This window comes from Neomonachus schauinslandi, chromosome 5, assembly GCF_002201575.2.
Source record: "Neomonachus schauinslandi chromosome 5, ASM220157v2, whole genome shotgun sequence".
Lineage (NCBI taxonomy): Eukaryota > Metazoa > Chordata > Mammalia > Carnivora > Phocidae > Neomonachus > Neomonachus schauinslandi.
This window is the reverse complement of record NC_058407.1, coordinates 113,232,358-113,255,797: the sequence shown is the minus strand read 5'-3', so window position 1 is coordinate 113,255,797 and position 23,440 is coordinate 113,232,358. Positions and strand designations below refer to the sequence as shown.

The window sequence follows — 23,440 nt, the reverse complement described above, 5'->3', positions numbered from 1 at the left end:
GTTATGCACATATTTAGCCTTAGGATAAAGTGCCAAGCAGTTTTCCAAAGTGATTGCATGATTTGCCTTCATTAGTATTGTATGAGAATTCCTGTTATTCCAAGTCCTTGCCAGCCCTTGGTGCTGCCATTAAAAAATAAATAAAATTAGTTATTCTGTGTGAATGTGTAGTGGTATCGCCTGTGGTTTTAAGTTGAATTTTCTATTGCCAAAGATTTGAGTACCTTTCCAAATGTTTATTATCCATGTAAATATCCATTTCTGTGAGGAGCCTGTTCAAGTCCTCTGCCATGATTCTCAGCCTCTCACCGGGGGCGGGGAGGGGATGTGGCTCTCAGAATGTCTCAGCACCTCTTTATGGTTCCTTTCTCTTTTGGATCTTGGCCCCTTGAGTCCTGGTTGCCTCCATAGCTCTCCAAAGCCCTTTGCACAGATACATTTTAATCCAGCTTTTCTAGCTGTTTTTGTGGAGCTTTGGTCTGACTGCAAGCTACTCTATCATAGGAGGAAGCAGAAATCCTCCTGCTGAATTCTTCTGGATAATAATATGTTCTTAAAAACCATTTAAGTATATTCTTCTAATTTACAATCACATTTAAAGACCATAATGGAAGTGGAAGCATTTTTGAAGTTGCTGATTTTAAGTATTTCCATTTTCACAGTGTTTGGTTGGATAATCTATCTACTGGTCAGTGCTCTGCGTGAATAGCTACTTCAGCATGCTGACCTTAGGGCTCTTGCCTTGTTCTTGAAGTAGACTGTGACCATTCCCATGTTGATACCATGACTCCTAAAAGGGAGGCTTTGTAATTTTGAAATACCCACAGTCCCTTTGTAAAACCTGTATGCTGAGACCCTTTGATAGTTTTTAACAGGAACTTTTTTTTAAGTTTACACCAGAAGAATAACAAATCCTAGAGAAGAGTCTTTCTGGAGGAAGTTTCTTATGGAAACAAAATCTGGAGATTCTTTTGTTTAATTGCCTTAGATTTTCTCCTCAAGCAGTATCTCAAGCAGTTAATTCAAAAATCCAAATCCATCCTGTATTTCATTTGGGTTGTTAGTTATTTTTAAACATAATTGTCAACATTTACACGTAGTGGCGAATCCCAGAACAGAGTAGTGCCTACTGATATCTGCTTCCACTCCCTAGTCTGGGCTACATCTGTGAGCCTACAGGCTTGATCTTCGGGCCCAGATGGATTAGGGTGCTGTCTAGGAACTCTTTCAAGGGTTAGTTAGAAACTGTGCACGAAGAACTAGTTTTAACCAGAAATTACAAAAGGAAAAGGCTAAGACTCTGAACAATTTATTTGTTCTTCTCAAAAGATTTCAAAATATTGAATGTCTTTCCCAGGTTGACTTATATGATGAACCTTTAGTGGACTTCACTCCATTTGCTTGGCTTTAGCAAACGTTATGGAGTATCTGTTTACACGTGTAACCTGCGCTATTTATGGAGGATTCAAAAATGAAGATCATCTTTGCTCTTCCAGCTTTAAGAGGAGAGCGGTGTAGGATGCAGACTGTGGCATGGTGCCATCTTAAGATGAAGTCCCAGTGCACAAAATGCTCCTGACAGTACAGAAGAGCTTTAGTGAAGGTGTATGCTGAGAAGTTTAGCTTTGTAATTACTATATTAGTTCATAAAAACCCAAGGTTAGAAGGTCAGTGAAAGTAGGAACTGGGCAGTCAGTTAACCCCTCAGACCTCACCCTAAGGAAAAAATATCCTCCACACAGATGCAAAGAGAGTGCAGCTCAAGGCAGACCACAGATTTTGCCTGTTGACAGTTACTGCCTACAGCACAATCTTGCCAGAATAAGCTTATCTGTTGCTTATGTTCTTATTCTGTTGTTGTTCAGATAGAGATTGCTTTTGTCAGCTTCTTGTGTAGCTCAATAAATCAATCTTGATTTAGTATGAATGAAGAGGAAAAACCAACATTGTGTTTATGACAAAATACTGCAGAACCGGACAGGAAATAGCATCTGAAAGACCTTCTAGACAATATATCAATACAATTAATGAACTGCAGGATTCAGAAGAAAATTGTAGAAAATTGTTATCTTCAGTAGAAGGCGGTCAGATATGGTCCAAATAAACCAAGTAGAAAGGGCAACTAAATAATAGTAAAAGAAAAGAGGATGGGAGGGGAAAAAAAAGGGAAGTGGGATCTGAAGGGGGACATGCACCCCGGTTTTTATAATAGCTTTTTTTTTAATAGACTTTATTTTTTGGAGCAGTTTTCAGTTCACAGTAAAATTGAGAAAATTCCTATATATTTTCTACACATGCATAGCCTCCCTCAGTGTAAGCATCCTCCACCACAGTGGTGTATTTGTTACAATCAGTGAACCTACATTGACATGCCATGATCACCCAAGTCCACGGTGTACATTAGGGTTCACTCTTGGTGGTGTACAATAAGCTTTTTTAACATTTGGGAAATTTTACATTGTTCCTTGTTTTTCCCCATGAACTATTCCCATTCTGTTTTCTCCACAAAGATTTCTCCTACTATAATATATTTCTATGTTTCTAAGTCTCTTCTTGATCTCTCTCATACTTCTCTTCAACAAATTGTTTATAAATTGATAAGTAATTTTTTATATCCTGTCATCATAAGGCATTAAGTGTTAAGAAATTACACAGTTGGTTAAAACAACTTAAAAACATTAAAATCATAAATATTGGTATTAAGCTTAAAAAAGAAAAATCTGGGGGGAAACATCTCTTAATGAGATAATAGATGAAACCTTTTTCCCCCCTCTGATTTGTTCCAGGATAAAGGGATGAATGTTCAGTATCAATTATATTGCTGTTTTTCGTTTCTATAAAAGTTAAGTACTTTTTATAGATATCAGTGTGAAAAACCTTATTCCCATAAATAAGTGGATGAGAATAGAAGAGCTTTGTGAGAGCAATGCCATTCCGTTTCTTGAACTCCTTCCAAGTTATCTGTCACTGAGGGATCAATGATGCTTCTTTTAAAATTTTTTTTTTAAGATTTTATTTATTTATTTGACAGAGAGAGAGACAGCGAGAGAGGGAACACAAGTAGGGGGAGAGGGAGAGGGAGAAGCAGGCTCTCTGCGGAGCAGGGAGCCCGATGTGGGGCTCGATCCCAGGACCCTGGGATCATGACCTGAGCCGAAGGCAGACGCTTAACGACTGAGCCACCCAGGCACCCCAATGACGCTTCTTTTAATACACCACCTGACAAGATGATTAGGTGCCTGCCTTCCATTGTGTAGAAGCAGAGTTAGAAACCACTTGACCTCCAAAAAGATTTGTTTTGAGTGGTGAGTCTTTCCCTCTCTCAACACCTGTGTTTCAAGTTGTCCCTTTGTTTGGAGCCTTTGAACTTCCCACCCAGGTCAGTAAGATTCGGTGTGGCTGTAAGGTGTGCCTTTCTCGTGTGAAGTGGGAAAGGGGCCTTCCGTTCTCAGGCAGGTCCACTTTAGAGAAGAGTACACACGGAAGTTGAGGATGTGGAACTTGATGCCCATGTACCCTTCAAGCAGCTTCAGTACACGCTCCAAAGGGGACACAGTTTAAAGGCCCCTGGCCTTGAATGGTGGCTCTGGCTCCCCCAGAGTTAACTGTCTCCCTACTTCTGAATGTGTCACAACTACTCTAAAATGATGATTTGTGTCATTTTCATGTTCAACTCTCAGGAGGCTCAAAGAGGGTGGGTGCTATTGAACTTCTTGTCAACCAGTAAGGACACTTAGCTAACTATAGCCAGTGAAGTGTATATTGTAATGGGAACAGACTAGGAGACTCTGGGAGCCTCCAGCAGGAGGGTCTTCCAGTTCTTGATGTCAGAGGCAGCCTTCCTGAGGAAGCAATGTTTCTGATGTTCACCAAGGGAATTGAGATGAGGGAGAGAGGCAGGGGGGGAGATTCTAAGCCATAGTGCAGGATTATCAAGGCCCGGAATCAAGATTGTATGCCATGTTCAAGGAGTAGAAAGGCCCACTGAGGCTGCTGTGGAGAACGCTGCGGGGACAGTGGTGTGCCCGGCCAGGTTGGTGGGCCTGCCACACTGTGCTGAGAGTTTTCAGCTTCATAAATATGGCATCTTCTGTTCAAGTTTGCCTTCTACAAAACTGCCTCTCCCTGGAAAGCATTCTCATGGAGTGGCCAAGATTGTGGATCCTAAAGTTAGACGGGTGGGATTTGAATCCTGATTCCATTGCTTTTTAGCCGTGGGCCCTTGAGCAAATCATTTAACTTCACCAAGTCTCTATTTTCTTGTCTGAAAATGGAGATAATTTGTTTTTAGAAGTGTGCGGGGAGAATTAAAGGCTATCATCCACACAAAGTGTAATAATTATCATTATTTTAGTTTGCTTCATTGTTGAGAATAGTCTGGAGAAGAGAAACAGTGGAGGCACGCAGGAGGGTGGTAGCCACTCTCCAGCGGTTGCTCTCAGATTAGGGTGATCACAGTGGAGCCAGACCAGACTTTGATCTAGGACAGTGGTGTTGTATAATCGTGGAAGTTTTGGGCAAGGACTCAAAGAAGTGTGAATAGGAGTCTAACCTCAGGCTACCTGAAGTTGTTCAGGACAAACTAAGGGGGTAAGGATTTAATCCCTAGGTTCCCCAGGATGCCAGGTATTTGCTCAAGATGCTCAAAACCAGCAAACATTTCTTGAGCATCTACATTGTCCTAGAATAAAGCCAGGGAAGAGACTGTAGGCAAGATACAAGGGCCTATCTGCCGGATGTAATGGACAGAAGGAGCAGAAGCATCTAGGAACTAGTGTGAAAATAAAAACAGCAACCAGCATTCTTTAGGAAGTGAGGTCCATGCAGAGGACAAATGAGTGACATGGGGACATTCTGCTTGGCTGTGTGCCTGGGGGCATGGGGTCAGTAGCCACTGAAGTATTATAGCCAGGATACTGTGGGCTGAGGAAGGGTATTTAGCACTGTATCCTAAGCACTGAGACAAAGTTGTCAGAGATGGGGACCTGTTCTAGCCCAGGTCCCAGGGTGTAGACTTTAAAGGCTGTAGGCTGATGGGCAGGAAAATCCAGGATGAGGAAGGGGAGATGTCATGTTCTACTCATTAACAACTGTGGCTGTTCTATAACCAAGAAAGTTTCCCAAGGTTTCAAATGTCCCAGAAAATTAAGCATCTTCTCAAAGAGAAAGAGTCTGAAGAAATTCTTTTATATTTCTATTTTGCATTTCAAGTAGGCCTGATGACTAGAAGAAGAGAATAAAAAGGATGGGGTGGGAGGCAGTGTGGAATCCCACAGGGAATGGAGGACAGGCCTCTGTGCAAGCCCACCCCCAATATTTATTAGGGCCCGGGGCAAGAGTAGATTGAAGGCTTATGTACCATATATCTACATATTCAAAGTTCTAAATCAAGTTAATAAGCAGTTAAATGTGTTCTATCTTCTTACCTTAATGCCTTCATAATGACCTAAAAGTTTGGACTTAGTATTCTTAGATTTCTTTGAGTTCTGTGCAAGGTGGTATCTTGGAGCTGCTCATGGCCTACCTCTAGACTTCCCCCCCCGCCCCACCCATCCCATCCATCCTGCACCATGGGAGCCTTGCATGCATGATGTGGATGATCCAGCCCAGAGAGTAGGCTCCAGACAACCCATCACTCCCCTGCAACGAGCTGCCCCTTGGCCGCCCTCTGGCCTAGGATGTACACACTAACAGTGCCATCTACCCTTGGGAGGATGGATATAGGGCAGAGTCTCAGAGCCATTTGGGCAGGGAATTCCAAGGGTCTGGGTTTGTAGAGTGTGGACTGAAATGTAGGGGGATCTTTGGCTCCAAGTGGGCATATCCTTTTAGCCCCACAGACTTGTCGCCCTGTGAGTAGGGGAGTGGCTGGGTGAAGGTTAGAGCAGAGACCCTCTAAAGAGTGGAGTCAGGGCAGGGGTCCCTCTTGCCCAGGTGGTACTGTTTCTTTTGGGTAAAGTGGGTTAGGACATCTACTCTCTCTTTTTTTTTTAAGATTTTTTAATTTATTTATTGGAGAGAGAGAGAGCATACGTGCAAGAGGGGGGAGCAGAGGGAGAGGGAGAAGCAGACGCCCCGCTGAGCAGACAGCCGGACGCGGGGCTCGATCCCAGACCCTGAGATCATGACCTGGGCTGAAGGCAGGCACTTAACCCACTGAGCCACCCAGGAGCACCGGGACACTTACTATCCTAATAAAAGCAACTTTATTTAAAAAGCAGCTTAGTTTCTCAGCCTGGTTGTCGTTAGAAAAGTTCCTCTTCCCAGTTGATTGGAAGCATGGGGTTGTCTGCTATTCCTAAGTAAGGCCTGCTGTTGAAGTGGAAGTCAGCTGCAACCTGAAGAGTTTTGTTTCCCGGGGTCATGCCAACACAAAGTCCCACTATGCAGAGACCAGTGATGTTGCCTGGAAACCAGAAGAGAGGTGTAAGGACTGAGGAGTGTGTCTGGAGGTAGAGAAGCTCTGCAGTATTAACATTAGCCATTCTTCTTGCTGGGAGCCCGAACAATCTGTTTTTCAAAGAAGGTACTGGCGAATCAGTTAATATGAGGTGGCTTGCTTAGTGAATTTCTTTTTATTTCTTTTAGTAACGTGTTTTATTTTTCTGACTTCAAAAATAACATCAACTTATTGTAAGGGAAAAAAGTTGACAAACAGAAGAAATGAAATTTAAATTATCCGTAATCCTGCACTCCAACAATGATCGTTGTTGATATTTTAGGCAATGTTCATTCCATCATCTGTTCTGTTCCTTAACTGAAATTTGGTGGTGGTTGTGGTTCAGTGATGGCTGCACGAGTGAGGAACAGAGAGAGAAACATAACTTCATTCTGCTCCTCAGGTGCAGAAGGGTGCCAGCCACTGAGGGAGAAAATTAACATGGTGGAATGATCATGGCATCTTTCCGCCATTCCTTTCCACCCTCCCTCTCCCACCAAGGTTCATCTTTGACCATCCAGGACCAGGCCCAGCAGGAGGAACTCTTACAGTAATCACATTTCTGGTCTCCAATATGGCTTCCTATGTTAAAGGAAAGTCTACCCTTGGCTTCAGTGCCCTAGATCCACTCACCAGCCAGGGTGGGCGTGTGTATCAGTCGGTGTTCAATGCATAAAAACAACCTCCGAATCCCAGTGGCTTACAGTCACAGACATTTCCTCTCTCCTGGGTCATCATCCTTGGTTCCAGAATGTGAGTCAGGTCTTGTCTCTCACTGTCCTCAAACCAGTAGCTCCCTGTGACACATGCTTCTCATGGTGAATGGCAAGAGTACAGGGGGTTGTGTGGAAACACATGACACAGCCTCTCAAGTCCTCTGCTCAGAATCGATGCCCTTCCACCCACATTCTTGTTCTGCCAAAGCAAGTCACGTGGCTAAGCCCAACACAAGTGGGGCAAGGACAGGAATTCCACCCATCGTAGGGGAAGGCACCGCTCCGTCACTTGATGACGGGCCCCGAGTGTATTCGGACACGGGGAGAAGAGAAGAATTGGCAGGGAGAGTCTGGTCTTCAGCTGTGCTGCATTAGTCCCCAGCCGTAGCCAGACTGGTGGCTCGAAGATACCCAGGCCTTAACTACCTCCAGGCCTTTGTACGTGCTTCTCTTCCTGCCTCAAATGTTTTCCTCATTCCTTTTCCCTATCTGAATATGGAACATCTTCCAGGCCTAGTTCAAACTTTGACCCCCTCTGCAAAGCCTTCCTTGACCATTTCAGCCTACAGTGATTGTCTTCCTTTCTGAAAACCTGTAGAAATGGCTCATTTTGAATTTATGCCGTGTCTCATGTAGCTCCCCATCTATAGATCATAGCCATCTATTTATACATATCTTCTCAATGAGACAGAAAAAGATTCTCAGGAACAGGGGTATTTTACATGTAGAGGGTTCTCACAGATCTTTATTCATGGGCTGATAACTGCTTGGTTTGCTCTTAATTCCAAGAAGGTGGTATTTTAAAAGTAATGTATTTTTAAAATATATTTTAAAAAGTAATGCTCTGTTTCTTTGCTTTTCAGCTGCCTCCGAATCTTGCATTTTCAGCTGTGAGAAAAGGGAGCAAGCTGTAACTGAAAGTCTCATTTCCCATTTTAAAGTTCTCTTATTGTTCAGCTCAGATTGCCCACAGCTCCATGTGTAACAGATAATGAGTTCACTCTTGAGCTCTGCTGCTTGCTACAGAGCAGCCCAAACTGAGTTGGCTGACCACCCGACTGATGAAAAGTTCTGACCCAAGGGCGATCAGTCCGTTCTAAGGACTAAGCTCCCTGAACTCCAGCTCTGGTTTACTTTGTGTTTTTTCCATTTTCTTTAAAACGAAAACAGTATAGCACCATCACTTGGAGGGGGAAAAAACTTATTCTGAAGCTGAAAAAGTGAGAGGGGTCTCAGAGAAAATCTCAGAGGAAGACACAACTGCAGATCCTGACCCTTTGGGATATCCTCATAAAATGAGGCCCTTCACAGTTTAGAAGGGCTTTTCCCTTACCTGTCCCTGCAGGTGCTCTCCTTTTCCCAGATGACGATGAAAAGCGCATGCTACAGGGTTTCCTCATTCGTGTTCTCTGCTCATTCTTTCATACATAATTCACATTTCCAGGACTCTCCAGCGAGGGGTACTTGGGAGCAGCACTGTGCATTCACTCTTATGACTGCTCGTTGTTTTTTATTTTGGCAAAATATACATAAGATGGAATTTACCACTGTAATCATTTTTAAGTATAGTTCAGTGGCATTCAGTGCATCTACACTGTTGTGGATCTGGGTTCTCTCCTATGGTATTTAGAGCATTTTAATGCTGAGAAAAAAATAGGAAAAACTCAAAGCTCTGGCACTGATTGGATTTTGGCCAATCTTAATCCTTCTGCTTCCTTATCTGTAAAATAGTAATATGCCTATGTTACGCGGTTCTTGTAAGTGAGACCTTGGCGCAGAGTTCTGGCAGGTAGTATATGTTACCTGTTACGGTTAGTCATGGTCTTCAAACCAAACCTGTAAAATTAAAATGGTTTCGGAACCCTAGATGATAATCACACTACTTCATGATATACTGTCCTTCCAAATAAGTAAAAGTTAAAAGTCTTGAAAAACATATTAAAAGATAATTCAATAAGAATTATCAGAGTAATTGTACTTGATTTATTTCCCCTATTTAAGCTGGCAAATCACCATTTTTAGGCATCCTGTTTCTCGGAAATATCCTAATTTTGCACATTTTATTTGCCTGCACTTTGTTTCCTTCCCCTCTGTCCAGTACACTCTGTTTTTTAAAAATATTTATTTACTTACTTATTAAGTTTTAATTTTAATTCTAGTATAGTTAACACACAGTGTTACATTATCAGGTGTATAATATAGTGTTTCAGTAATCCCATACGTTACCCGGTGCTCATCACAAGAGCCCTCCTTTTTTTTTTTTTTTAAAGATTTTTTTATTTATTTATCTGAGAGAGAGAATGGGAGACAGAGAGCACGAGAGGGAAGAGGGTCAGAGGGAGAAGCAGACTCCCCGCCGAGCAGGGAGCCCGATGCGGGACTCGATCCCGGGACTCCAGGATCATGACCTGAGCCGAAGGCAGTCGCTTAACCAACTGAGCCACCCAGGCGCCCACAAGAGCCCTCCTTAGTCCCCATCACCTATTTCACCCATCCCCCCACCCACCTCCCCTCTGGTGACCATCAGATTGTTCTCTGTAGTTGAAGAGTCTGTTTCTTGGTTTGTCTCTCTCTTTTTATTTTCCTTTGCTTGTTTGTTTTGTTTCTTAAATTCCAGCTATGAGTGAAATCATATGGTATTTTGTCTTTCTCTGACTACTTCACTTAGCATATTCTCTAGCTCCATCCATGTCATTGCAAATGCATGATTTCATTATTTTTATGGCTGAATAATACTCCTTTGTATCTATATACCACATCTTCTTTATCCATTTATCTATCAATGGGCACTTGGGCTGCTTTTAAACTTGGGTATTGTAAATAATGCTGCAGTAAATATAGGGATGCATGTATCCCTTTGAATTCATGTTTTTGTAGTTTTGGATAAATACCCAGTAGTGCAATTACTGGATCACAGGGTAGTTATATTTTTAACTTTTTGAGGAACCTCCGCACTGTTTTCCAGAGTGGCTGCACCAGTTTGCATTCCCACCAACAGTGCGTGAGGGTTCCCCTTTCTCCACATCCTTGCCAACACCTTTTGTTTCTTGTGTTGTTCATCTTAGCCATTCTGACATGTGTAAGGTGATAGCTCATTGTAGTTTTAATTTGTATTTTTCTGATGATGAGTGATGTTGAGCATCTTTTCATGTGTCTGTTGACCATCTGCAGTACACTCTGTTCTTAAAATTCAGTGTCAATAAAAATCATGCAGGAAGCATGTTGGAATGCAGATTTCCAGGCCCCATCCCAGAGATTCCAGTTCAGTAGGTGGGGATCCCAGGAACATACGTTTTGCTGAGTATCAACGTAGTCTGGGGAATCACACTTGGAGAAACACTCTTATAATATAAATAAACATTTGTGTCTAAATCCAGGAGGGTCCTTATTTTAGTTACTATGCTCCAGAGGTACATGTTCTAGTTTTAATACATTTTTTTTCATGCATTATTTTACAAAACTACATTTACACATAAAAATCTTCAGTGTTTTAATTATGACAGTGGTCACTCATAATAATCACTTTGTATATTGATACCTCAGCTGTAGTGGCTATGTGAAGATTAACCCTTGGATGCTCATGATTTTCTGGAAACTTATTCATTTAACATTTAGTTTCAGCCATCTCATTGATATTCAGTATTAACAAAATATGATACATAGATTAATACAAACTCTACTTAGAACGATGCACCCATTCATGAATGCTTTTGAACCACGTTCTTCCCTGTCTTTGTGAGGCTAGTCCTTCCCAGAAATGCCCTTTCTACTTCTTTCTGTCCCTAGAAGTTGCAAACAGCAAACTCCATGCTGTGATTGACCCATATGGTTTTTAAAAATTAAAAGTAGTCACCAACATTTATAAAACTCCAGATTTCAGGGACGCCTGGATGGCTCAGTCGGTTAAGCAACTGCCTTCGGCTCAGGTCATGATCCCAGGGTCCTGGGATCGAGTCCTGCGTCGGGCTCCTTGCTCAGTGGGGAGCCTGCTTCTCCCTCTGCCTGCTGCGCTCTCTCAGTCTCTCTGTCTGTCTGTCTGTCTCTCTCTCTCACACACACACACACATACACAAATCAATCAGTCTTTAAAATGAATAAATAAAACTCCAGATTTCAAGCTTTTAATAAGCCAGAATCTCTAGTCCACAGGGCATCGGGAAGCCACATGACACCCACAAGCCAGAGAAGTCACCCTCTTGCACTTGGGACACAGGCTCCCCCTGCAATCTAGACCCAGCCTCTTCCAAGACATTAGTGTCTCCCAGCCTCCAGCATTGGGCACGTGTTCTAGACAATGGAATTTAACAACTAAATGGTGTCATATCCTTTGCTAGTGTTTTCTATCTTACTTTTGTTTCCTTGTTGATTGTGCACTGCGGGAAGAAGAGAAGGTTTTTGTTTTGTTTTGTTTTGTTTTTAAAGATTTTATTTATTTATCTGACAGAGAGAGTGATAGTGAGAGCAGGAACACAAGCAGGGGGAGTGGGAGAGGCAGAAGCAGGCTTCCCGCTGAGCAGGGAGCCCGATGCGGGGCTCGATGCGGGGCTCGATGCGGGGCTCGATGCGGGGCTCGATCCCAGGACACCGGGATCATGACCTGAGCCGAAGGCAGACGCTTAACGACTGAGCCACCCAGGCGCCCCTAGAAGAGAAGGTTTTACATCAGCCTCAGTGACGACGTAGTCAGCGCTTGGTAAACGGTCGATTGGTAGGTGTTTGGTTGACACATACCATAGGCTGTGGTTCCCACTTTATTTCCTGTAGGTGTGTGTTCTCTCTCCAGCAAGACCATGGGTTCCCTGCAGTGGTTAGCATGGCAATGAACACTTACTGATCTGCTCTTTGTATATTTTATTTAGAATTTTTACCTGGATAACAAAGGAAAAAAAGAAGGAAAGGAAACAAATGAGAAAATGAATGCTAAGAACAAGGAATCCTTACTTGAGGTAAGTTTAATTTTGCTGAGTGGAAGAAAAGAGAAGGGTATTAACTGTATCTATTTTTAAATTATTTGCTTCTTAGAACAATGGGAGATTCTGAGACACACTGAAATTTTAACTTGGGGCTTTAAAATCAAATTATTACTAAATTATAGCTATTTAGATAATTAAACTGGTTCTTTGAGTCAGTTGTTTAAAAGTATGGCTTTGGCCTATATTTCACTTTCATGAAGTTGGATTAGTAATTCTGGACTAAAACACTTACGAATCCGCATAAAACTCATCTCTTAACATTCCCTGTTTTTCATTACTTAAGTGCACCACAGAAGTCAGATGTAAGGATTTCCAAACCTTCTCTACAGTGAATTCTAAGACGCTCTTCCAGTAGCCAGGTGTGGTAGGAAAGATGAGCTTTGGAGTTGGGAAACCTGACACAAGTTCTGGGCCTACCACTGAGGTTCATGTGTTATCGGGCGAGTCCAAGGACCTCAGTCTCCTGGATCATATTGAATTATTACAGCTGTCCCAGGAGGTAGTGGAAGCATTGTGTCGATTACTCTGCACATGTTTGTGATTATCACTATAGGGTCATGTTCCAGAAGTTCATTTAATGGTTGATTTTTTTTTTAAACTCCTAGTGAGTTTTCACATACTAACTATGCTGAAACTCAGGGCTTTGTTCCCAGCACATAATGCAAAGGAGTGCAGAGATCACAGGTCACAGATGGGCATGCTGGAGCCCTAGACAGGTTTTCTTCCTCTTCAACAGTGTGTTGACCCTTTTTTGAATTAGTAGATTTGAGGCTTCTTCTGAAAACTCAGAAGACCCGGTGACACCTGGGCCACATTCACACCTGGAACCAGCTGGCTGACTTTGACGAACACCCTCTCATTCACCAAGGTCTGGCCAGGCTCCCGCACAGGTTTCTCTCCCCACCACATTCTCCCAGCCCTGTACCAGGTGGAGTAGGTGCTAGAACCTTCAGCCACTCCCAAGGTTCTGAAAACATGTTACAGATTCTGCTTTCAGGGGCCAGGAGCACACAGTGGGTATTTCCCGCAGAGGCCCTGCAGTGGGAATGGGGATGTTCTCTGCATTTACCAGACTCCAAGTTGAGTTGAGGAAGAGAAAGCACCAGGTGTCCCTAGCAGCAAGGAGATTCAGGTTCTGAGTGTACCTAGCAGTGATCAGGACTGACAGACATGGAAGGGGAGGGTGAAGTTTCCTGACACAGCCATTTGTTTTTAATCAGTGCTTATCCATCAGCTGTCTGTACATCAGGGACTGCTTGTGCCTTGATGTATACAATTGCCTGAATAGTTCTTGATACAGGACTTGAGCAGTGTATTAAAAGCTGGATGTGAAAGAAAATACAAAGCATGTTATACTATGAAAAATCAGCATTATCCTGCTTTCCAATTTGGAACAAAAATCTGATTGAAAAGATTATTGACAAGGCAACTAATGCTAGCTAAACTGGGGGGAAATGTGAACAAAAATGTATCCCAGCTCTACTACATATAAATTTACTTTCAGGGTACAAAAATAAAAGTTATTCTACATTTATGAGATGGAATGAAAGGAGGTTGAAAGTTTTTTTGTTTTTTGGGGGGTTTTTTTCAAGATTTTATTTATTTATTTGACAGAGAGAGACACAACGAGAGAGGGAACACAAGCAGGGGGAGTGGGAGAGGGAGAAGCAGACTCCCCGCTGAGCAGGGAGCCTGATGCGGGGCTCGATCCCAGGACCCCGGGATCATGACCTGAGCCGAAGGCAGACGCCCAACGACTGAGCCACCCAGGCGCCCCAAAAGGAGGTTGAAAGTTATAAAAAAGAAAGCCCAAAATAAATTTGAGTATTTGAACTGGGAGATAGAATGATATGTAATTTTACTGCATTGCTTTTTAAAAGAAATTTCTAAGAATTATATAACTGTATGCAAGTTTTGACATTTGAAAATCTACACCCAGAAAATTTATTTTGTCCCTCTCCTTTTCTGATACCATAGTATTAATTGCTTGTTTTATTCTTCAGTAAGAAAACCATCACAGGAATAAATTAACTTACACATATTTAGGTATAGGATCATATATTCTAATTTTTCTATTTCCTAGCAGTAAAATAGTAATTTTTTTACTTGTAGGAAAAGGAATAATTCTTGTATTTACCAACTTACAATAACAGAAATAGCCTTTATGGAATGCTTACTTTTAGAGTAAACCAAGATTGTACTCACAACCTTTCTTGTTAAGCTGGGCTATTATGACTCCGTTTTTACAAGTAAAGGAACTGAGATTTAGTGACTTGCCCATGTTCACAAAGCTAAGTGGTGAAGAAGCCTTGAAGTGTAACTCAAGAGCTGAGATTCAACCACCATGGTATCCCTCCTCTCTTTTGACAAATAGCATGCAGTGTAACAGTATGCATTCAGAGTTATAAACAAATGACTTTCAGCCTAAAGCCTAGTTTGCCATAGTTTGTTTAAATGTGAACAAAAATGTGGTTTTTGTTTCTTTCCTGGGTTCTCTATAATTGGAATTTCAATTTCAGGAAAGTTTCTGTGGAACATCCATCATTGTGCCAGAACTTGAAGGAGCTCTTTATTTGAAAGAAGATGGAAAGAAATCCTGGAAAAGGCGCTATTTTCTTTTACGGGCTTCTGGAATTTATTATGTACCCAAAGGAAAGACTAAGGTGAGAAGGAAAAATAAAACTCTTTATCAAAAAATCACTTTATGATAATGAAACTGAAGAAATCCTCAGGTGGCAACTTAAATGCACTCTTTCGCTCTGAAATTCGTGTTATTACGATGTTTATACAAATACCCTATTCAGACAGAATTGCAGAAGTCCTTTTGAATTTTTCCATAGCTTTCTCCTGAAGGTGAAGAATTTTATCTGTTTTTTTTTTAAAGATTTTATTTATTTATTTGAGAGAGAGAGACAGAGAGAGAGCACATGAGAGGGGGGAGGGTCGGGAGGGTCAGAGGGAGAAGCAGACTTCCTGCTGAGCAGGGAGCCCGATGCGGGACTCGATCCAGGGACTCCAGGATCATGACCTGAGCCGAAGGCAGTCGCTTAACCAACTGAGCCACCCAGGCGCCCGAATTTTATCTATTTTAAAGTCAGGTTTCAAAAATTATGGCAGAAGCACTTTTCTAGAGATTAATTTGTTACTTTACTTATCTATTTCTGAAGATTTTCTTCCTCTGTATTTACCATTATAGTAAACTTCCTTTATCTGGAATCATAGAGGTGTAAGTGTTGAGAGATCTACATTAAGATTGTAGCCCTTATACTTTGAACATTTAAATTGTTCTCTGAGGTGTACTAGATGCATTTACCTGCCTATTTTAGAAGAGTGTCTTAGGTATCATTAAACTACGTGGTGATTTAAGATTATTGCCTCAGGGCGCCTGGGTGGCTCAGTCGTTAAGCGTCTGCCTTCAGCTCAGGTCATGATCCCAGGGTCCTGGGATCGAGTCCCACATCGGGCTCCCTGCTCGGCAGGAAGCCTGCTTCTCCCTCTCCCACTCCCCCTGCTTGTGTTCCTGCTCTCGCTCTCTCTCTCTCTGTCAAATAAATAAATAAAAATCTTTAAAAAAAAAAAAAAGATTATTGCCTCAGATCTACAAGCACATCATAAATTCTCCATCTTTGAAATGAATTTTGACTCTCATTCTGACCCTTAGCTTTTTCTAAGACCGTTTTTTAGAGGCTTGGGGCATTTCCATCTTTTGCTTACCCATAAAAAGCTTTAGGATACTTCTCTCATCTATATCTGGGGTATTCTGAAGCATTTTGCCTTCACTTCCAAATCCAGGGCACCACCAAATGGCACATGTACAAATTGCAGGCTTCTTCCAATAAGGCTTGACCCACGTTCCCAAGCAGGTGAAGTCCTGGGAAATATCCAGGTCTGCCGCTCTAGTTGGAAGACTGTCTTACCGCTGTTGGAATGCAGGAGAGGCACTATGGGTAACGCTCGGTTTAGGGGCAGCAACGGCTCCTACGTAGTGTCGATCTTAGAGAACTGGGACCTTCCCATTTGTGCCATCTTCAGTCCAGTCCCATAATGGGGACGTAAGAGTGAGCTGACCCACAAATAATTTTGTTTTAGAAGTGTTTGGGGGAAAAAAGACTTTGGCATTTACATGTAAATGAGATGTATAAATAAACCTATCACAACACACTTAGTGATAAAATTAGAAGTGTTCAACTGGCTTTGGACCAAAGTACTTTTTCTCACTGCTACCATTAACCTTGGAATGGAGGAACAATCCAGGAGTCAAGAAAAAGAGTAAGAAGTAGAATTTTTTGGAAAAGATGAGACAAAACTCTCTTTAGTCACACTTGACATGATTGTCTACCAGAAATATAAGACACTCAACTGAAAAGCTATTAGGACCAAATAAATTTACCAAATAAGGAACTGTTTTCCTTTGTACAAACAATATGCAAATTAAAATATAATGCAAAATATTTTATGCATAGTAGGAACAAAAAAATACAAAATACTTAACAATAAACATAACAGGAAATGTTCAAGACCTATGTGGCATAAAATATAAAATTTAATAAAGGAAGTGAAATAGAACTGAAATAAATAGAAATATACCATGTTGGTGGATGAAAAGATATTCTCTCCCAAACTTTCTATATATTAAATCCTAAGAAAACTTTCTTTTTTTTTAAAGATTTTATTTGTCAGAGAGAGAGAGACACAGAGAGAGCACACAAGCAGGGTGAGAGGCAGGCATAGGGAGAAGCAGGCTCCCCGCTGAGCAAAGAGCCCAATGCGGGACTCGATCCCAGGACCCTGGGATCATGACGTGAGCCAAAGGCAGCCGCTTAACCAACTGTGCCATCTGGGCGTCCCCCAAGAAAAATTTCAATAGGATTGTTTTGACTTGAATTTCACAAACTGATTTTTAAAATTCATCAGAGGGGCGCCTGGGTGGCTCAGTTGGTTGAGTGTCCAACTCTTGATCTTGGCTCAGGTCATCTCAGAGTTGTGAGTTCAAGCCCCATGTTGAAAAAAAAATAAAAATAAAATTAATCAGGAAGAGATACTGTTCCCCCCCCCCAAAAAAAAGTTGTGAAGAAAATTGAGGTAGAACTCCTCCTTCCAGATGCCAAAACATTAGGTAAAAACAGTACAAGTGGAGAAAACAGATCAACACAGATCTAGTAATATAAGGGAAATTAAAATGAGCATTTTATAGTAGTGGGGAATGACTATGGTATTTAATAAATAGCATTGAAATAATCGTATATCTATTTGGAGAAAATAGTTTCTTACCTCATACCATGTTCCAAATTAAATCATAGATTGATTAAATATATTTAGAAAAAATATAAAATTTTCTTTTATCTATATTTTGCTTTAAATTTTCTGAGAAAATATAGGTTAATATTTTCATAATTTGGGGATGGGGAAACCTTCAGTAAGACTAAAAACTCAAAATTATAAAGGAAAAAAAGGACAAATTTGACCATGTAAAGTGTTTTTAATTTTTTTAATTTAAATTCAATTTAATTAACATGTAGTGTATTACTAGTTTCAGAAGTAATTTAGTGATTCATCAGTTTCATATAACACCCAGTGCTCATTACATCAAGTGCCTTCCTTAATGTCCATCACCCAGTTACCCCAACCCCCCACCCAGGGGTTTTTTAATTCTTTACTGCCCAAGATACCAAACAAGAAGTTAAAGACTAGCTCTGGAGTTAGAGAGTACACTTTAGCATGTATAACCAAATATGAATACCCACAAAATATATAGACCTCAGCAAATCAATAAGAAAAAAAAAAAACCTGCTCATAGAAAAACAGAAAAGCTTATTAAGTGAGAATTTACAGAAAAAGAAATATCAATAGCCTGTGAACAATTAAAAAGTTGCTCTGTCTTACCAGTAGTATATCAGGGAAATGTAAAATGAAAGGTGAAATATTTCTTCCTATGAGATTGATAAAATGAACAATGTTGATAATATCCAGATTTCAGCAGGAGTAAGTAAGAAAAATGGGCACTGTCATGCTCAGAAGGTTAGAATATAAACTGATACAGCCAAATTGGGGGACAATTTAACAAGATCTTCTCGACTATAAAGGGGAATACCCTTTCAAATGTCAGCTCCGCATTTAGCAATCTGCCCCACGGAAATATTTGTTCATATGCACAGTATTTTTTGCAAGAGCAAGATTACAATAACCTCTAGTCATCTGTGGTAGGAATGGTTAAATAAATCGTTACGCCCATGGAGTGGAGCACTGTGTACTCACTCCATGACTGTTGTGTATCTGTCCGTATGTCTGGACATAGAAAGACCCCAAGATACTATGTTAAGAAAATAGCAAGTTCATGGAAGAGTGTTTATAGTAAAATCTCATCATTCGTATTTTTAAAATTGTATATGTGTATGCATGTATATGGGTATGTCTACCCATATACATATGTATATAAATGTTCACCCAGAAACATTTGGAAGAATACTTCCGAACTATTAACAATGGTACTTCCAGAGAAAAGAGTGAAATTAGAAAAAAGGAGCATAGAAGATTTTCATTTAATTATATATATATGTATAATACATTGTTCTTAAAATTATGATGAATAGGTTTTATTTTTTCAGTTTAAAAGAAAACAAGACTTTGAAAATCCAGAAGAAAATATCTTACAAGAAAAAAACTGTACAGCCATCTTTAAAGGAGGAATTGTACACTGAGGTGCAGCCATTCTGCCCTCTGCTCTCTATTCAATAACCTAGTAAAGAATTGTAGAATGTGAAGGTAAAAAAAAAAAAAGAGTAATAGGGTGAATTTTAATTGAAGTGTAACCAAATATGTAGATGAGAGATTGCAGTCCTCACAAGCACATTATACATGGTGGAGAGGTTTCTGTCTCCATGGCAACGCCAGCACCGAAGAGAAAGCATGAAAGGAATCTTTTTTTTTCTCAGGGAGAAGTGCATGAAGTGTGTGCTGATTTACTGAGCATCAAATTTACCTCTTATTGTTCATCCTGAGGAGGACTTTCTCTTTTTGAATGCTCAATCACGAAATCACTGACTTGGAATGGCAGAAGCCAGAATGAAATTTCTGACTAGGTGGTCAGTCCCCTCGCCTTGACCGCACCAGTAACAGCGGCTCAAGGTCAGCCAGTCACCTCTGGCCCTGGGAGTCCACATACAGGTGCCAGAAAAGCAGTACAATGTTCCACTCCACTGCTGGGTCTATGGCACACCGTTTTGTCTGGGGTGTGCTCTTTTACCTCTAAAAATGCCGGCTTGACTTTCAGAAAATATATACATGATAGATGCTTAAATAAGTTACCTAAAATTCAATATTTTTCTGCTAACATGTGATCCTTAGTTGTGCCGTCAAGGACAGCCTTGAAAAATTATTAGCTGTCAACTCAATTAAGGTTATTTTTTTCCTTGTCTTTCAGACATCTCGAGATCTGGCATGTTTTATACAGTTTGAAAATGTCAACATTTATTATGGGATTCAGTGTAAAATGAAATATAAAGCACCCACTGACTACTGCTTTGTTTTAAAGGTATGTCATAAGAAGTCCTTGATTTAGATTTGTGAGCAATTCGAGTCAATATTTCCTTTTAAGTGAAAAAAATGCTAAATGTTATATAATTAACCACAAGTGTATCATAGTAATTTTTTCATTTTAAACCAAAATAGGAAAGGTGGAAGCATTTCTGCCCTCAGTTCCTGTTTCTGAATCTAAAACTATTTTATAATGAATCTGTCCAGGCTTCTTCATCACTTATAAAAATGAAAGCTCTCCATTTTGAACAAATCTGATCTACGGTTTTTCAGTTCTTTATTGGACCATTATTCCGCTGTAAGAAGTTTTTAGAAATTAGGAACGTCACAAGATTTCCTAGAAAAATATAGAAAATACAAAAAATAGAAAAAAACTGTCTAAAAATAGCATTACTGGGTCTTGAAACTTTTTAAGGTGTATATTATCAAAAGGTAATTATCGGGTGTTTGGTAAGGTTTACGTTAGCACCGTCTTTTGGAAGGTTGGGCAGAAGCAACTGTTTTCCGCCAAATTAACAACTGACTCCTAGAAATGGATTCAGGGAATTTATGTAGCTATTCTGACCATACCGTTGCCTCAAACACCATAAATTCCTTTCCCTTCTCAGCCCCTCAATCACATCTCATACCAGAGAGTGCTGATTATCTAATTCCATAGGTATGGCACAAGGCTGTGTACAGAATTTCTCCTGAGAGTCAGGTTCCTCATTTTCCATCTGGGATGGAAGTCTGCGGAGCAGGTGTTAATAAGACCAGGGTCCTGGTGAGATTCCTTTGTAGGTCAGTCACCCACCCACCCCCCCGACGGAAGAAGCCCATCACCACGTTCCTAGAAATGTCTGCTGCCACACTCCATGTGGGTGTCCATGTCACCTCTCCTGAGGAAGTGGTTCAAAGTCTATACTACAGGTTTACATCATTTCGTAAGTGGAGGACAACACTTAACATTTAACATGTATGGCAAACATATTCTTTGTCAAGGACCACGTCATTAGAGATGATCTCAGAGGTGCTCACACTAGTGTGATGTTGTCACGCATCTGTTACTCCAGGAGTTGGGTGTCTGTCTCCTAGACCCAAACGTTCCCAAAACTCTGATTGAGCGCAGGCAGCCTGGGCATTCATTCATTCATTCGTTCATTTACTCAATATTTTTTTTTATTTTTTTTTATTCTTATGTTAATCCCCATACATTACATCATTAGTTTTAGATGAAGTGTTCCATGATTCATTGTTTCATTTACTCAATGTTGATTGAATGCCAGCTATCTGCTAGGTACTGTCCCAGGTGCTAGGAATACAGAAGTGAACCAAACTTATAATAATCCCTGTTCTCATGGAGTTTATATTCAGTGTGAGAGAAATGGCAATAAACAAAAAAAGAAAGTGATATCAGGTAATGCTAAGGCTCTGGATAAATATGAAACAGGGTAAGGGACAGAGTGTGCCAGGACCAGGGCCTCTTTAAATGGGTTGGCCAGGGAAAGGGTCCCTGAAGGAATGACATTTAACAAAAGATGTGAGTAAAGTGAGGGAGGAAGAATTACCCAGGGAAGAGCATTCCAGAAACAAGAACAGCAAGTGCAAAGGCCCTGAGGCAAGGGTCCATTTGGGTCAGAAGGAAGAGAGATGAGGAGAATGTCCTGCCTACTTCAGGTTCCCGCATCTCCTTTCCTGTTCCTGGCATAGACGGGGTAGTGAGAATAATGACAAACACATAGCATCTGTAAGGCAATGTTTTAAGCTTTTTACATACATTAACACATTTAATCCTCTTACCAACCTTTTGAGGTAAGAGCCATAATTCTCCCTAAAATATAGATGTGGAAGCTGCGCACAGAGACTCCCCAACCAGTACGTGGCTGAACCACGATAAGAAACCAGGCGGTGGGGGCACCTGGGTTAAGCGTCCAACTCTTGATTTCAGCTCAGGTCTTGATCTCAGGGTCAAGAATTTAAGCCCTGCATTGGGCTCCACGCTGGGTGTGGAGCCTACTTAAAAAAAGAAAGAAAGAAAGCAACCAGGTGGTGGCTCAGAGGCCCCTTTCTGAGACTGCTGTTTGTTAGGATGCAAAATCTCTGCCCTGCCCCACGCCTGCCACCAGCCGGCCTGAACTGTGTCTTCATTGTGTTCCTGTCTGACCCCCTAGCCCTTGTTTGGAATTCTGAGACCCTGAGAAGTTAGCAGACTGGAGGCCCTCATTTCCACGTGTGCATTCTAACGCCCGCATCTCTTAAGCAGGGAGAAGGTTTTGAGAGAGGTTCTGAAATGCTGGTCAGTAACTGGCTGACTCAGACTCATGGTAAAAATACAAGTTCCAAGGCCCTGGACCCACTGACTCAAAATGCTTAAGGATGGGGCCCAGGAATTTTTGCTTTCCCTAAGCACAGCCAAGTTTTACACTCAGAGTATTAGAATGTGTCCTACCTCCAAACATCCACAGTTAGGGCTTAGTTGGTAATGGAATACACTTTAGAGCGGACAAATTGAATGACAGTTGTCAGGAGGGAGCAAAGGCCCCAAACCCAGGGCTGGGGCCCAGAGGCTCAGCAGGGATGTCTAGTGAGAGAAAGACAATATCCCAGACCCAGAGGTTCCCAGGATGAGGTTTAGACACAGCGAGCAGGACAGGAACTCAGTTTCTCATGCCAACTCACAAGTTTGGAAGTAGGTCCTGGAATCACGATTTGAATGATCTGACCTGGGCTGCAGGTAACTCTGGGCTGCACCAAGAATGGCCATGCTGAGACCCAGGGTATTGGACTAGAACATCTAAAACCCGCATATCCAAAAAAATAAAAATAAAAAAAATGTTTAATAAAACCCACATATCCAAGGCCTAAGCCTTCAGGAGAGGGTTGGGGGCTTCTCTGAAGTGGGGTTTAGGGGTGGTACAGGGCTCCAAGATAGAGGAAAAAAGCAGGCCTGATAGATACAGAAATGGACAGGAGTCAGGAACAGTCCTCATGGAACATTTCCCTTTTCCTCAGAATGTGATCAGTTTTGTTCTCAAACCAATTTTATGAGCAGTCACCCTGCTCATTCTGCTCTTAAGCATGAATCTCAGTACCTTCCCAAAATACTGGGAATTGTTATTAATTTGCTGAGTAAAAGGGTCTATCGCAGTTTGGAGAACTTAACTTGTTTATGAACATTTGGTCACTTATTTCCCTTTCTGTCCACTATGGGAAAAAAGTCTCTTGACATTAAAATATTTCATTAGGGTGAACAGATGTACAGAATTCAAAGAATATGTATATACATTACAAAAGGAACTCGGGATATGGAGAAGCAGGTTAAGAGATTGTATGATTCCATAGCCATGCACTGACTGAGAAATCCAGTCCAAAAGTGTCTTATTCGGTGTGAGCTTACTGATTATGACAGTCCACCTTCCTGCTGTCAGGAAGATGAGAGTGTGAGTCCTGGCCTGTCACCTGGCACATTATCGACACTCTCTACACCCTGTTGCCCTCTTCTACAAAGTGGGGATGATTGTACCCGACCCTTCTTATGTGGATTAAATAATATATGTTCAAAGCACCCTGAGTTCCATGTCTGGAAACATAGCACTCATTAATTGGTAGTCATTATTACAACACTTTATCATTAGTAATATTTCTGTTGACCAGTGGTTCTCAAATTTTACTGTGCATGAGAATCACCAAGAGAGATGCTAAAACACGGATTCCTGGGCCCCTAGAGTTTCTGATTCAGTGGGTCTGAGATCAGGCCCAGGAATTAGCTCTTCCACGAAATTCCCAGGTGCTGCTGCTGC

At 41.2% G+C, this 23,440-nt stretch overlaps 1 protein-coding gene across 1 annotated transcript in view; it reads left to right on the top strand.

Annotated features, from left to right (window-relative positions):
• LOC110577731 (amyloid beta precursor protein binding family B member 1 interacting protein) overlaps nucleotides 1-23,440 on the top strand; it is a 109,319-nt gene that overhangs the window by 65,082 nt on the left and 20,797 nt on the right. Inside the window, exons 8-10 of the mRNA XM_021687152.1 lie at nucleotides 12,015-12,101; nucleotides 14,648-14,791; nucleotides 19,549-19,659. Coding sequence (XP_021542827.1) covers nucleotides 12,015-12,101; nucleotides 14,648-14,791; nucleotides 19,549-19,659 — 342 coding nt within the window. The remainder of the gene's footprint in view (nucleotides 1-12,014; nucleotides 12,102-14,647; nucleotides 14,792-19,548; nucleotides 19,660-23,440) is intronic.